The sequence below is a fragment of the Ranitomeya variabilis genome, chromosome 3 (genome assembly GCF_051348905.1).
Source record: "Ranitomeya variabilis isolate aRanVar5 chromosome 3, aRanVar5.hap1, whole genome shotgun sequence".
Classification (NCBI taxonomy): domain Eukaryota; kingdom Metazoa; phylum Chordata; class Amphibia; order Anura; family Dendrobatidae; genus Ranitomeya; species Ranitomeya variabilis.
The window spans coordinates 320863688-320876720 of NC_135234.1; the positions used below are offsets into that span (position 1 = coordinate 320863688).

At 44.2% G+C, this 13033-nt stretch overlaps 1 protein-coding gene across 2 annotated transcripts in view; it reads left to right on the plus strand.

Annotated features, from left to right (window-relative positions):
* The first annotated feature begins 2754 nt into the window (after nt 1-2754).
* The window catches only part of CRYBG2 (crystallin beta-gamma domain containing 2), a 386970-nt gene continuing 376691 nt past the window's right edge, over nt 2755-13033 (plus strand). For both annotated transcript variants that reach the window (XM_077295719.1, XM_077295720.1), the window contains exon 1: nt 2755-3044. In XM_077295719.1, coding sequence (XP_077151834.1) covers nt 2845-3044 — 200 coding nt within the window. In that variant the 5' untranslated portion in view covers nt 2755-2844. The remainder of the gene's footprint in view (nt 3045-13033) is intronic.

Genomic DNA, 13033 nt, shown 5'->3' on the forward strand with positions numbered 1-13033 from the left:
CGACAGGGTGGATATTCAAAGCCGGTATTGGAAATGGAGGGATGTTAAGCTCTCTCCGGTTGCCAGAAATCTGGAAGAAAAGAATTAAAGAAAAATTACAATCAGTTCTATTTAAGGTGTGGTTATGCTAAAGACAGAAAGGAAATTACCAAACAAAAAAAAACATGTTTAGTACACCCAAAATTAGCACTGGCATTGGTTTACATTTCTTACGTACTTTAATGTAACCAGCAGACGTTCCTCAGGTGGAATCGCTCTACGGAGCTGGGTGTCCTGTCTCCGTATGGCTCCTTGGACACGAGCAAGCAAATCCCGGAACGAGTCTTGCGACATCCTTTTATATTCCAGGAATTTCTCCGGGTTGGCATTAAGCATGCTATACAGCGTGTGATAGGCTCCACGGCTCTCACGTAGTTCAATAACGGGGTGTCTACAAAAACGCCTACGCCGTCTCCTTCTCCATCTTTCGCGATTTCTGTCTTGCTCCCAAGCAAATGCACAGGCAAGAAACAGCTTGACGCTTAAATCCAGGTTGAAATAAAAGCTCTCCATGCGAAGATCCATCATGACACTGGAGACAGTAGCACACTGTTAAGATTTCAGCAGTCCTATGGTCTATATATAGAGATCCCATAATACATGCCCTCTGTAGTCACATTGGCGGTGTCTGGTTATCTAGATTTTTCTCCTGTAAAATTTGTCACCATGCTCACCAAAAACGCAAACGCATAAAAAAACGCATGGAAAAGCGTGCAAACGCGGTGTTTTTTTAACCGCATGCGTCTAAAAAACGCTGCGTTTGTACGCGTTTATATGCGTTTTTTCCAGCACTTGCGGATGCGACAAGTGGGCCTGTGTAACTTCAAATGCCAGGGCTGAATTTTAGTCCCAGCCCGGCCCTGATCCCAATTATGGTTGCGCACAGTAGATGTGCAGAAGCCTCCGGTGCTTTACAGTCGATGCTCCACTATAATGGGGATAACAGCTTACAGATATTTGCATATAGCTGTAGGGTGGGCCCCTAGAGTCCATTCCCCTGGTGGGCCCCAGACACCCCAGTCCGACCCTGTCAGTGTGTGCACAATACAAGCTTATAAAAAATATTGTAGAAATGAAGAGAAAAAATGATCCAGCTTCCAAAAATGTATTAGATTAAAAAATATTCGATTCCATCATGTGTAGATACAGCCACACGTTTCGAACATCCATTGCGTTCTTTAACAAAGCTAAACATGTGCTGAATACAGGGTAATTTATACAACCATAGACCAATAGGAACACAGATGATCAGTCACATGATAAAGTGTCATAATTGAATAAAAGCACCATATGGAACTAGGTGTGAAAAACACACATAAGGCCAGGTTCACATTGCGTTAACAGCAGCCCGTTCAACACATACGGTAATGGGCTGCTGTTAACACAAGTGCCGACATTCCATCGCGGTAGCGCAGATAGAGCTAGCAGATGCTCTATCTGCGCTAGCAGCGACAGACCCGGAAACGCTGCAGCCCGCGTCCCAGGGTCCGTCACTCAATGACGGCACATCGCTAGCGCATGCCCATTGTGGGTGTGCGCTAGCGATGCGTCTGACATGAGGCTTAATGGTGGCATTAATGGACTGCGTTGCACCGCGTTATGCCGCGGTGTAACGTAGTCCGTCTAACGGACGCCACAGACGCAGTGTGAACCCAGCCTAAGTCAGTCATGTTTCACTTATGTGTGTATTTCACGCCCAATAAATTTTAGCAAGCTTGGAAGCTGGATCATTTCCTTTTTTCATTTCTACAAGTAGTTCCTTGCAGATTTCCTGCGGATCTGCAGCGTTTTTTTCTGAGCAGAAACACTGCAGATCTGCAAGTGATTTACAGTACAATGTAAATCAATGGCAAGAAAAAAATGCTGTGCTGATGGTGCGGAAAACTCCGCATGGAAAACACAGCGGATTAAAAGAAGAAGCATGTCACTTCTTTTGTGCGGATCTGCAGCGTTTCTGCACCCATTCCGTAATAGAAATCCACAGGGGTAAAAACGCATGAAATCCACAACAAAAACGCGCAGATTTTGACCTGCATTTTCTGTCAAGAGATGCAGAATCCGCACAGAAAATTCCACAAGCAAATCCGCAACGTGCGCACATAGCCTTACTATTAAGTAAAGACTTGACTATCTGGGCTGGTTGGTGCTCGGACATTTTAGGGTACCTGCCCACGATTTTGACGCTGTGTATTTATGCAGCGTCCAACCAGCAGCGGCCAGATGTTACAGCATAGTGGATCTACCTTGTGTGTATGTGCGCCTGTAGATCACCCCCGGACACTGACATGCTGCGAGGGTTCACGAGCTGCAGCAGGTCATTTCCACACTAGATATACTGTATACTGGGCTCGGTAAATCCGCAGGGTTCACTGAACACATGCAGATTTACCTGCGTGATTAGAACGCCGGAAATTACCCTGTATCCAAACGCTGCTACATCGTGGGAACACAGCAGGGATAACCTCCATGTAGACAGTCACATGTCCTGGGGGATTTTAACCTTACAGTTAATACGAATTCCCTGGGCAGGACAGGACGCCAGAACAGTTGCAGGTTCTGCTCCTCTCCCACAGTGCACACACCCTGAGAGCCACGGCGGTGAAAGGGTGTCCTCCCTCCGCTGCGCACACCTGTCTGTCTGCCGCTGGCGCCCATGTCACAGTCCCAGCCTGAGGTGTCAGGTGAGCGTCTCCTGCCTGCATTCTTCTCCTCCAGCCCCGGGGTCCAGCAGGCCTCCTCCCACCACATCCTCAGCTGGCCGGAACCCGAAGTCTCCGCTGGACCACGGAGAAGCCCCCAGACAGAATGTCAGCTCCAGCACCCGAACCCCCAAACGGAAAAAAGCAGGGGCTGAGGAAGAGGCTGCTCAGGTTCTTCTCCAGAAGTGACGGCAACCTTAAGGAGAAGCTCAGGACGCGAAGTGAGGGCGACAGCAAGAGTCAGACTGCCGGGGAGCCCCGGAAAGGAAGGAGCAGCTGGAGTGAGAGGTGGGCGAGGAAGGACAGGTAAGAGGCTAGGAAGGACAGGTGGGGGCTAGGAAGGACAGGTGGGGGGCTAGGAAGGACAGGTGGGGGGCTAGGAAGGACAGGTGGGGGGCTGGGGGGTTACGGGAGCCCTCCCCACAGGTGACTAATGGGAGAAGTGCCAGCACCAGCCTTCTGCCACACACTCCCTGTTACTGTAAGTGAGCAATGCTAGGGCTACATCCTCACGGTTGTCCACCTGTGGACTTTATATATATTTTTAGCATGTATTTGTGGATAAAATATTTTAGGTTTCATTAAAAATGTTGCAGCATTTGTCATCTATAGCTTCACTGCTGCATGATCTATTGAAGGCTTCAGAATGAGTTAAGAGGGCATTCTCAAACTTGTATCTGTGGAATGGAGGAAACTTCCTAATCCCCGGGGCCACCACTTGTCCCAAACACGAGGGTTCTGATGAGCCTCGGCTGAATGGTGCCCTGGCCGATAATGCACACTGACGCTGCATTAACTCTTAATGGTCCGCTGGAGCACTGTGCTCGGAAAGCCTTTGTCACTCCTATTAGAGCATAATGGAGACATAGTGCTCATGATCAACGACCACCACTACATTCACACAGTGCTCTTCAGAGCCCTGCTTCTCAGGATTTGTGGGTTCCCAGCGGTTGGAGCCCCTGTGATTGGGAAGTCATCTCGGGCAGGGGATAACTGTCAAACTTGACAATACCCCTTTGGGTAGGATCACAGGACAGTTTTTTCCCCATCTGAGAAAAACGTTCCGATTATTCTTATCAGAGTGGCATCAATTTTTCTCAGACGTGGAGAGAGAAAAAAATTGTCCATTCTGTAAGTCTGTGAAAATTGGACCACACTCTGATGTCACGCGAGTGCAATAGAATTTTTTTCTAGAATCCACTGCCTTTTTTGATCCAAGACTCAGATGAAAATCCGACATGTCTCCAATTATTATTATTTCTTTCCCATGGAATATCATGGGTAAAAGTGATATCCGTGAAAACCACAGAGAGCAATCATACGAGGAAATTGGTATTGTGCACGAGCCTTTTAACTGAGAATCTGTTAGTGAGCTCATTTGACGGCTCAATGGGAGAGCTATAACTGCTTTTATGTGAGTTCCCCTCATTTATGACTACAGACGACAACTAGTGATGAGCTAGTGTACTCGTTGCTCGGGTGATCTCCGAGTATTTGTTAGTATTCGTAGATTAAGTTTTCATCGCCTCAGCTGAATGATTTACAGCTACTACCCAGGCTGAGTACATGTGCGGGTTGACTGGTTGCTAGGTAATCCCCACATGTAATCAAGCTGGCTAATAGCTGTAAATTATGTAATGCTGTAGATAAGCCCCCGATGTATCCTGAAAGATGAGAAAAAGAGGTTAGATTATACTCACCCAGGGGCGGTCCGATCCGATTGGTGTCATGGTCCGGGGCCTCCCATCTTCATAGGATGGATGACATCGTATTCTTGTCTTCACGCTCCGGCGCAGGCGTACTTTGTCTGCCCTGTTGAGGGTAGAGCAAAGTACTGCACTGCGCAGGCACCGAGCCTCTCTGACCTTTCCCGGCGCCTGCGCACTGCAGTAATTTGCTCTGCCCTCAACAGGGCAGACAAAGTACGCCGGAGCCGCAGCGTGAAGACAGGAAGAGGACGTCATCCTATGAAGATGGGAGGCCCCGGACTGGACCGCGACAGCCATCGGACCGGACCGCAGCGGGAATGCCCCTGGGTGAGTATAATCTAACCTCTTTTTCTCATCTTTCAGGATACATCAGGGGCTTATCTACAGCATTACAGCATGCTATAGATAAGCCCCTGATGCTGGTGGGCTTAGCTCACCTTCCATTTTTGGGGTGACAGGTTCCCTTTATTCTCCGAGCAATCATAAATACTCGGAGTCCACCCGAGCAACGAGTACACTCGCTCATCACTAACCACAACCAAATTGATTGTTCAGGGAATTAAAGAGCTTGCAAAAGCAAACAGGTGCTAAAAATGTAATGAAGTGAATTGCAAAAATAGTTTTTAGTTCCAAAATAAGGCATTTAAGTAATACAAATAAATTGCCCCAGAAGTGGACATCCTCATTGTGACCAAACCTGCCTTGATCAAAGAATTTTATGTTGTAATATAATGCATGCTTTGCCGAACAAGAGCCAAATACAGTGAATTAATTTAGAATCCAATAGACTGGAAACTCTTACAGTCCAACAAATAATGCAAGCACAAAAATCTGCGACCGGTGGTGAAATTCCTAACAATGAAATGAAATTCATCTGGGGAAGATGATATCCACATCTTCATAACTGAGTCTGTCATATGTGACAGGAGAAATAGCGGAGTCCTGCAAAACCCTAGCTGGATTAGATTTTTTGCCTAAAAAGCAAATTTATAAAAACAATTTGGGCTCTGTGGTGCTTTATAAATATGGTGTTTTTTATGCCATGTGGTTTCTTGTAATTGCAAGCATCTTTGCTGAGGCCAGTGGTCAGTGGTTTCTGCAGTACGACCCGTGATTGTTGTAGCCAAGTGAACAAAAGACTTGGCGCATTAGTGATGATGGAATTTAACAGGTGGATAATGTTTTTTTGTATCACATTTCTGTTGTATTTGGGCCATTATCCCATTGTACCTGGTTTGATACATAAAGGTTTACATATACAGAAAAGAATAATAATAACCATTGTTTTGTTACCTCCAAGCAAAGTTTCCTGCCTCTATTCTAATATTGTGGGAAAGTGCATTGTGGTCAGCGAGCTTCCGTGTGAACCACGGATTCATTATGTGCTGAGGACTTTTAATTGTTTGATTAGGTTTGTATGTCTGGCTATGTAGCGCAGTGGGTAAATAACAGACGCACAGTGGCATCATATCTGTATATATGATGTCAGCTCCTCTGTAGGGACAGTCATAAACCTTAGGAACACACGGCATATGCAATCTTTCTGCTGATCCCGGATATTTCAGTCTTTCAACATCAATAGCCCTGCATGGAAGGTGACTGAACGTGGATTAGCTCTGACAGCGTTGAACCTTATAGATAAAAGAGACATACCCAGAATTTGTGAAGCCACCAATTAAGTATTATAGTAGCTTCCTGTGGAGGCTGGAAACACCCAGAAGCCTACCTTCTGATGTCAACTCTGGGGTGATATTTGTCACTTCCGCTGAGTATATGTATATATATATGAGGAAAGGTTAATTCTTCTGTCAGTTTGTGTACAGAAAGGAAAACAACTACTCATTGTATTTACATTTCTTTGGACATTGATAGGGTTATCTTATGGAGACAATCAATTTATGTATTTATTTTATTAAAGAAGCCAACCCAGCAGTCAGCCAAAAACCTAGATTCTTACTTGAGAAAACATGGAGTAACTAGTCTATCCATAAAAAATAATATTTTCCTTAATAATCTAATTACTTCTATTCTTCTTCCTTCTCCAGTGATTGCTTTTTTCATATGGTTTGTCCAAAGTAGGCAAGTCGTTAGCTTGGTAATCCTTGCTTTGAGTGACATGTCTAGCTTGATTTGATCCAAAATTGATCTGTTTGTTCTCTTTCCCATCCATAGTATTGATAACATCCCTTTTCAGCATCATATTTCGAAGACGTCGATTCTTCTGTCTTGTATCTTTACTGTCCAGGTTTGGTATCCATATATTACTACAGAAAAAACCAGACTATGTACAAGCCGTGTTTTCCTCACCAGTGAAATGTTCCTCGATTCGAAGCACTTATCCAGTGACTTCATTGTTGATTTGCCCAGCTATAGCTATTCTGCTATTAATAATAATAATAATAATAATAATTTTATTTATATAGAGCCAAAATATTCCGCAGCGCTTTACAAATTATAGAGGGGACTTGTACAGACAATAGACATTACAGCATAACAGAAATCACAGTTCAAAATAGATACCAATAGGAATGAGGGCCCTGCTCGCAAGCTTACAATCTATGAGGAAAAGGGGAGACACGAGAGGTGGATGGTAACAATTGCTTTAGTTATTTGGACCAGCCATAGTGTAAGGCTCGGGTGTTCATGTAAAGCTGCATGAACCAGTTAACTGCCTAAGTATGTAGCAGTACTGACACAGAAGGCTATTAACTGTATAAAGTGTATGAGAACATGATGCGAGGAACCTGATTATGGTTTAAGTTTTTTTTTTTTTTTTAATGGGCCACACAGGGATGGTTAGGTTAATGCATTGAGGTGGTAGGCCAATGTGAACAAATGAGTTTTTAGAGCACGCTTAAAACTGTGGGGATTGGGGATTAATCGTATTAACCTGGGTAGTGCATTCCAAAGAATCGGCGCAGCACGTGTAAAGTCTTGGAGACGGGAGTGGGAGGTTCTGATTATTGAGGAGGCTAACCTGAGGTCATTAGCGGAGCGAGGGCACGCGTAGGGTGGTAGACTGAGACCAGGGAGGAGATGTAGGGTGATGCTGAGCCATGGAGTGCTTTGTGGATGAGGGTAGTAGTTTTGTACTGGATTCTGGAGTGGATGGGTGGCCAGTGTAATGACTGGCACAAGGTAGAGGCATCGGTGTAAGGTTGGTGAGGAATATGATCCTGGCAGCAGCATTCAGGACAGATTGGTGTGGGGAGAGTTTGGTAAGAGGGAGGCCGATTAGTAGAGAGTTACAATAGTCCAGATGAGAATGAATAAGTGAAACAGTAAGAGTTTTGATTGATTTCCTGTATTGTCGCTGCATCTTGAATGATCATTAATCATTGATCTGAGTAGGGTATAGCCCGACTTCAGTTCGTCGCTGTCCATCTCAAATGTGTCCCAGTCGTACTTGGCAGTAGTCAACATTTTACTAGTATATAACAAAAAAACTTCCTTCTCACTCACAATGGGGGTGGTCTCTTTTGTTTGTCCTTTCTCATTCTTGGGTCCTCTACCAGAGGCCTGGGAGTTTGAGCTTTCTGCACAGGATCTTAGTTGTTCCCAGCTTTGTACTTTTCGGGACAGAGAGTTCAGATGTTGCTCCTGAGATCTGTTGTAGCTATTTTCCCAACTTAGGGGTCACTGCTCCAAGTGCTCCTATCACCACTGGAGTCACTGCTGCCTTTACCTTCCACTTCTTTTCCAGTTCTCCTTTGAGGCCCTGGTATTTCTCCAGCTTCTCATATTCCTTCTTTCTGATGTTGCTGTCATTTGGCACTGCCACATCTATTATCATTGCTGTCTTCTGATCCTTGTCTACTATCACAATGTTTGGTTGGTTAGGCTGGGTTCACACTACGTTATGGGCGTCCGTTAGACGGACTACGTTACACCGCGGCATAAACGTGGTGTAACGTAGTCCTTAACGGCCGCCATTAATTCCTATGTCGGATGCATCACTAGCGAATGCCCACAATGGGCGTGCGCTAGGGATGTGCCGTCATTGAGTGACGGACCCTGAGACGCGGGCTGCAGCATTTCCGGGTCCGTCACTGCTAGCGTAGATAGAGCTAGCAGATGCTCTAGCGTGCTGCCATACCGGCACTTACGTTTACAGCAGCCTGTTACTGTATGTGTTGAACGGGTTGCTGTAAACGTAATGTGAACCCAGTCTTAGCCAACACCTGCTTATCCGTCTGGATCTTAGCCCTTTCATTCTCCACCACTTTTTCTGGGGTCTCACACCAGAACGTAGGGGAACTTAGCCCATATGCTGTGCAGATGTTCCTGTATACAGTTCCCGCTACTAGGTTGTGGCGTTTGGTATACGCTGTTCCTGCTTGCATTTTGCATCCTGCCACTATGTGTTGCACTGTTTCTGAGGTTTCTTTGCATAGTCTGCATCTTGGGTCTTGTCTTCTGTGGTAGATTCCTGCTTCTATGGATCTGGTACTTAGTGCTTGCTCTTGTGCTGCTGTGATTAGTGCCTTTGTGCTGTCTCAGAGTCCAGCTTTCTACAGCCATTGGTAGGATTTCTCCATGTCAGCCACCTCCATTATCTGTCGATGGTACATCCCATGCAGCGGCTTGTCTTGGCATGGCGCTTCATGTTCCTGTTCTTCCTTCCAGATCTGTTGTTGCTGCATTAGGCTTTCTCTCAGCATCTCATCTTTTGGCGCCATTTTTCTGTTGTATTCCTGGATACTCCTTGTTTCATCCGTGATGGTGGCATGGATGCGTATCAAGCCTCGACCACCCTCCTTTCTGTTGGTATACAATCTTTGGGTGTTAGACTTAGGGTGGAGACCTCCTTGCATTGTGAGGAGCTTTCGTGTCTTCACATCTGCAGCTTCCATCGCTTCTTTTGGCCATCACACTATGCCAGCAGGGTATCTGATAACTGGCAGGGCATACGTATTGACTACAGGAAAGCCTATGACTCAATGCCACACACATGGACCTGTGAATGCTTGGCCCTCCACAATGTCAACAGGAAATTAAGAACCTTCCTCAGAAACTCGATGGGGCTATGGAGATATATATATGTATATAATAGTGATGAGTGAATGTGCTAGGATAAGGTGTTATCCAAACATGCTCGGGTGATAACCGAGGGTGTTCGAAAAATATGTTTGACAGCTGCAACACATGCATGGCTTAACTGTTTGTAGTTATCCAAACACGCCGAAGACACCTGATTAGCATTCGAGCATGCTCGGATAACCCCTTATCCGAGCTCGTTCGCTCATCACTAATAGATATATATTGTGGCAATCCTACCCTACTCACTTGGGTGCGTGGTGAGGTAACACGGGAACCGTTGCTATTTAAATGTCCATGTTGGTTTATTGGTGCTTCATAAACTATGTTACAAGCAAAGGAAAATAAAAGGCCTTTTAGCTCCAACTAAGCCACTTTAGAAACAGTTCAGGACACACAGGTGGGATAGCATCCAGCATACCAGCTCAGTCTGTGCGTGGAGGTAAGAAGACCTCCTGTGTGAGATCTTTTTATTTCCATTTGTGCAAAAGTAATAAGCCCTAATAATTGGCATTGCTATATTCATATCAGAATAAATAGTATATTAGTTATGCCAGATAAAAAATGTACTTCCTTTTTTCTGTTTATTAATTCCCATAAATTGTAACAAAAAGTGGTTAAAAAGTTGTAGGTACCACAAAATGTACCAATGATAATGTTAGCTTTTCACATAAAAACATAAGCCCTCACAATGCTCCTTTGAAGTAAAAATGTTAAACTTCTGGCAGAATATGGGGGCACAAATTTTTTTTTTCAAACCATCTATTTAGTACTCAAGAAATAAAATAAAAATAAGGCATATACATTTGGTCCTGAGGAATGAAATTAACAGTTTATTTCTACAGCATGGTAAACCACATAAAAGTGTGAACAAACAATGGAAGAGGTGCTTCTTTTTGTATTCATTCTTTTATAGAGTTCATACAAGTTAGTTATGTTTTATGTATCTGAAAATGTTAATTGCCTCTTCAGAGAGGAAGAGGACTTGAACTCTAGTGCAATCTATTGGAAGTGGCAATCCTAAAACTCAATATTGACCTTTAATGAGTCTATGAGTCTTGCCACATGACTTAGGATACCCTGCTTAATTGTAAAGTGCTGCGGAATATGTTGGTGCTATTTTTATTGTTTCCATTTTCAGATTCATACAATGTTGTGATCTTTTATATATTTTTCTTTGCAATCTTTGAAGGATCATGGCATAGAAATGCCACTGTCAGAGATTGAGTTGAAATTAAATAGTTAAACAACAGTAATCAGAACTAGCTCCATTTACAGATGTTAACAGCAATTTTGGAATTCTATCCCGAGCCTATTCTATACATTTGCACTTAATTGTCCAGTACCACTGTACAGGACTGTACAATAAGTTACAGGGTACAAGGATGTACAGTTAGATACAATATTACAATCTAGTGGACCAGACACCTGTTATGGCTATTGATATTTTAAAGCGGTTGTCCTATTTGAGAAAACTTTTTCCTATATGCACAGTTCATTGTAAGTTAACTGTGAATTATTGACCCTCTTTGAGTATAAGGCATTGTCTCTGCCACTGACCCGTCTCCATTGCATGGATGAGCGAACGTGCTTGATGATATTCAGATATCACCAGAGTATCTGGGTGCTCGGATGTGCATGTTACTCGGCGAGCATTAGCCGGTGCTTGATTTCAAACTCTAATCTCTGCCCTGCATGTTTTTTACCTGTTATGCAGTCAATAAACATGTGAGGATTGCCTTCACATCACTGGCGCGTCACCACCCTGGTAGTGATGGCGATGCGACAGTGATTTGCCGTTTTACATAATCAGGGTTTATAAAAGAACAGACACCGCTAGGCTTAGCACACTGACGCCATTGCACAGCTCTGTGACAGTTGTTATTGGAGGGAGAGAGTGATTGATCAGGCGAGAGTGTGCACAGTTTAACAAATCAGATTCCTGTAGTGTTGATACTGGTGTTGAAGCTGAACCATCATACTAACAGTTTTTGTACTGGCTAATTTTGTGCTTTGCTGTTTATATCTGATACAATCTGCATTTAGCCTAGAGAGCGAGTTGCAGGAGCAGTGAAAGTGGCTGAATGTAGTCTCTAGGCAGGGATTAGGGCTTTAAAGTTCATTGCTAACTATATAGCTGTGGCAGTTGACAACATTTTTATTTTTGGGGTGAAAAAAATGACTATTGTCATTCATAGAGTATTAGGTGCTTTGTGGAACATTTCTGTGTTCTATAACACTCCAAAAAAGTGTTGAAACATTTTTCTGTATTCCATTACTCATCTAAATACTATAAAGTAGTCTGTGGTAATTTTGGTATAACATAACAGTCTAAAAAAGCGTGGAAACATTTTTCTGGATTTAATGACTCGTCCATATACTATTTTGTGCTCTTTGGTACATTTCGGTGGCATATAACACTCTAAAAAAGCATTGAAAGTTTTTTCTGGATTTAATTACTCATCCATAGGGTATTATTAGGGTATTTGACTGCTGCAGGTGACAATTTTTTTTTTTAAATTAAAAATAAGCTTGGTTTCAGGAGACCTAGCAATAGTGTGCGGTAAGGGACAGGGAAGAAGAAATGCTGATGATGGTGCACACATACACCGATGATGTGGGGCAGGTATGACTATGCCTGTTGCTGGAGTGCAAGAAACACCCCCATCCACAACACATAGGTTCATGTCTTACTTTGCAGGGAGGCACAGTACACCACTTCTGAAGCCGGAGCAGTGCGGACAGATGGTCAGTTAGATAACAGATAATGCTTCCAGAATGCTTGGCAGCACCACCCAGTCTTCCACACAGTCCAGCCTCACCAACCAACAGTCTGGATAATGTTATCATCACCTTGATCCTCCTTACTCCCACCATGTCGAGTCCCAGGAGACTAGTGATCCCATACTAGGACACTCTTGAGGAACTCATTACAACATCACTTCTTGATTGTGAATTCTCACCCTGCATGTTTCAAGAGGGACAGAAGGAGTTACTGTTCAGTGATATACAAAACGTAGAGCAGCCACGGCCACAAGAAAATGACGGTGGGGAATGGCAAAAGTTTGTTTAAGGAGGAAGATGATACACAGTTGCCGATAAGTCAGGTTGTTGTTAAGTTGCTAAGTCAGGAGGACCAGGGTGCAGTGCTGGAAGACAAGGTGGTGGATGACAAAGCACTGAAACAGGCAGGAAGAGACCGTGGGCTGATCAGAGGGAGAATGCGCGCAACTATTCCGCCTAGTAAAGACATTCCGGAATTTCGTCAAAGAGTTATTTGTTCCCAATTCTGGGACTTTTTTGAAGAGTTCTGACAAAAACATTGTCATTTAAAACCTATCCCGTGCCAAGATCAGAAGAGGCCTGACCACTAAGAGCCTAACCACCACTAGCATAATGAGGCACATGTCATCTAAGCACCTGACTCGGTCACCCAAACACCTGGGTCCACGATTGGTGCCAGCACTGCCAGTGGGTTCCTGACGCTTGTTCCTCTGTGTTAGGTGCTTCCCAGTCCCCTGTCCATGTCACTGGCATAGATGCCTTCCT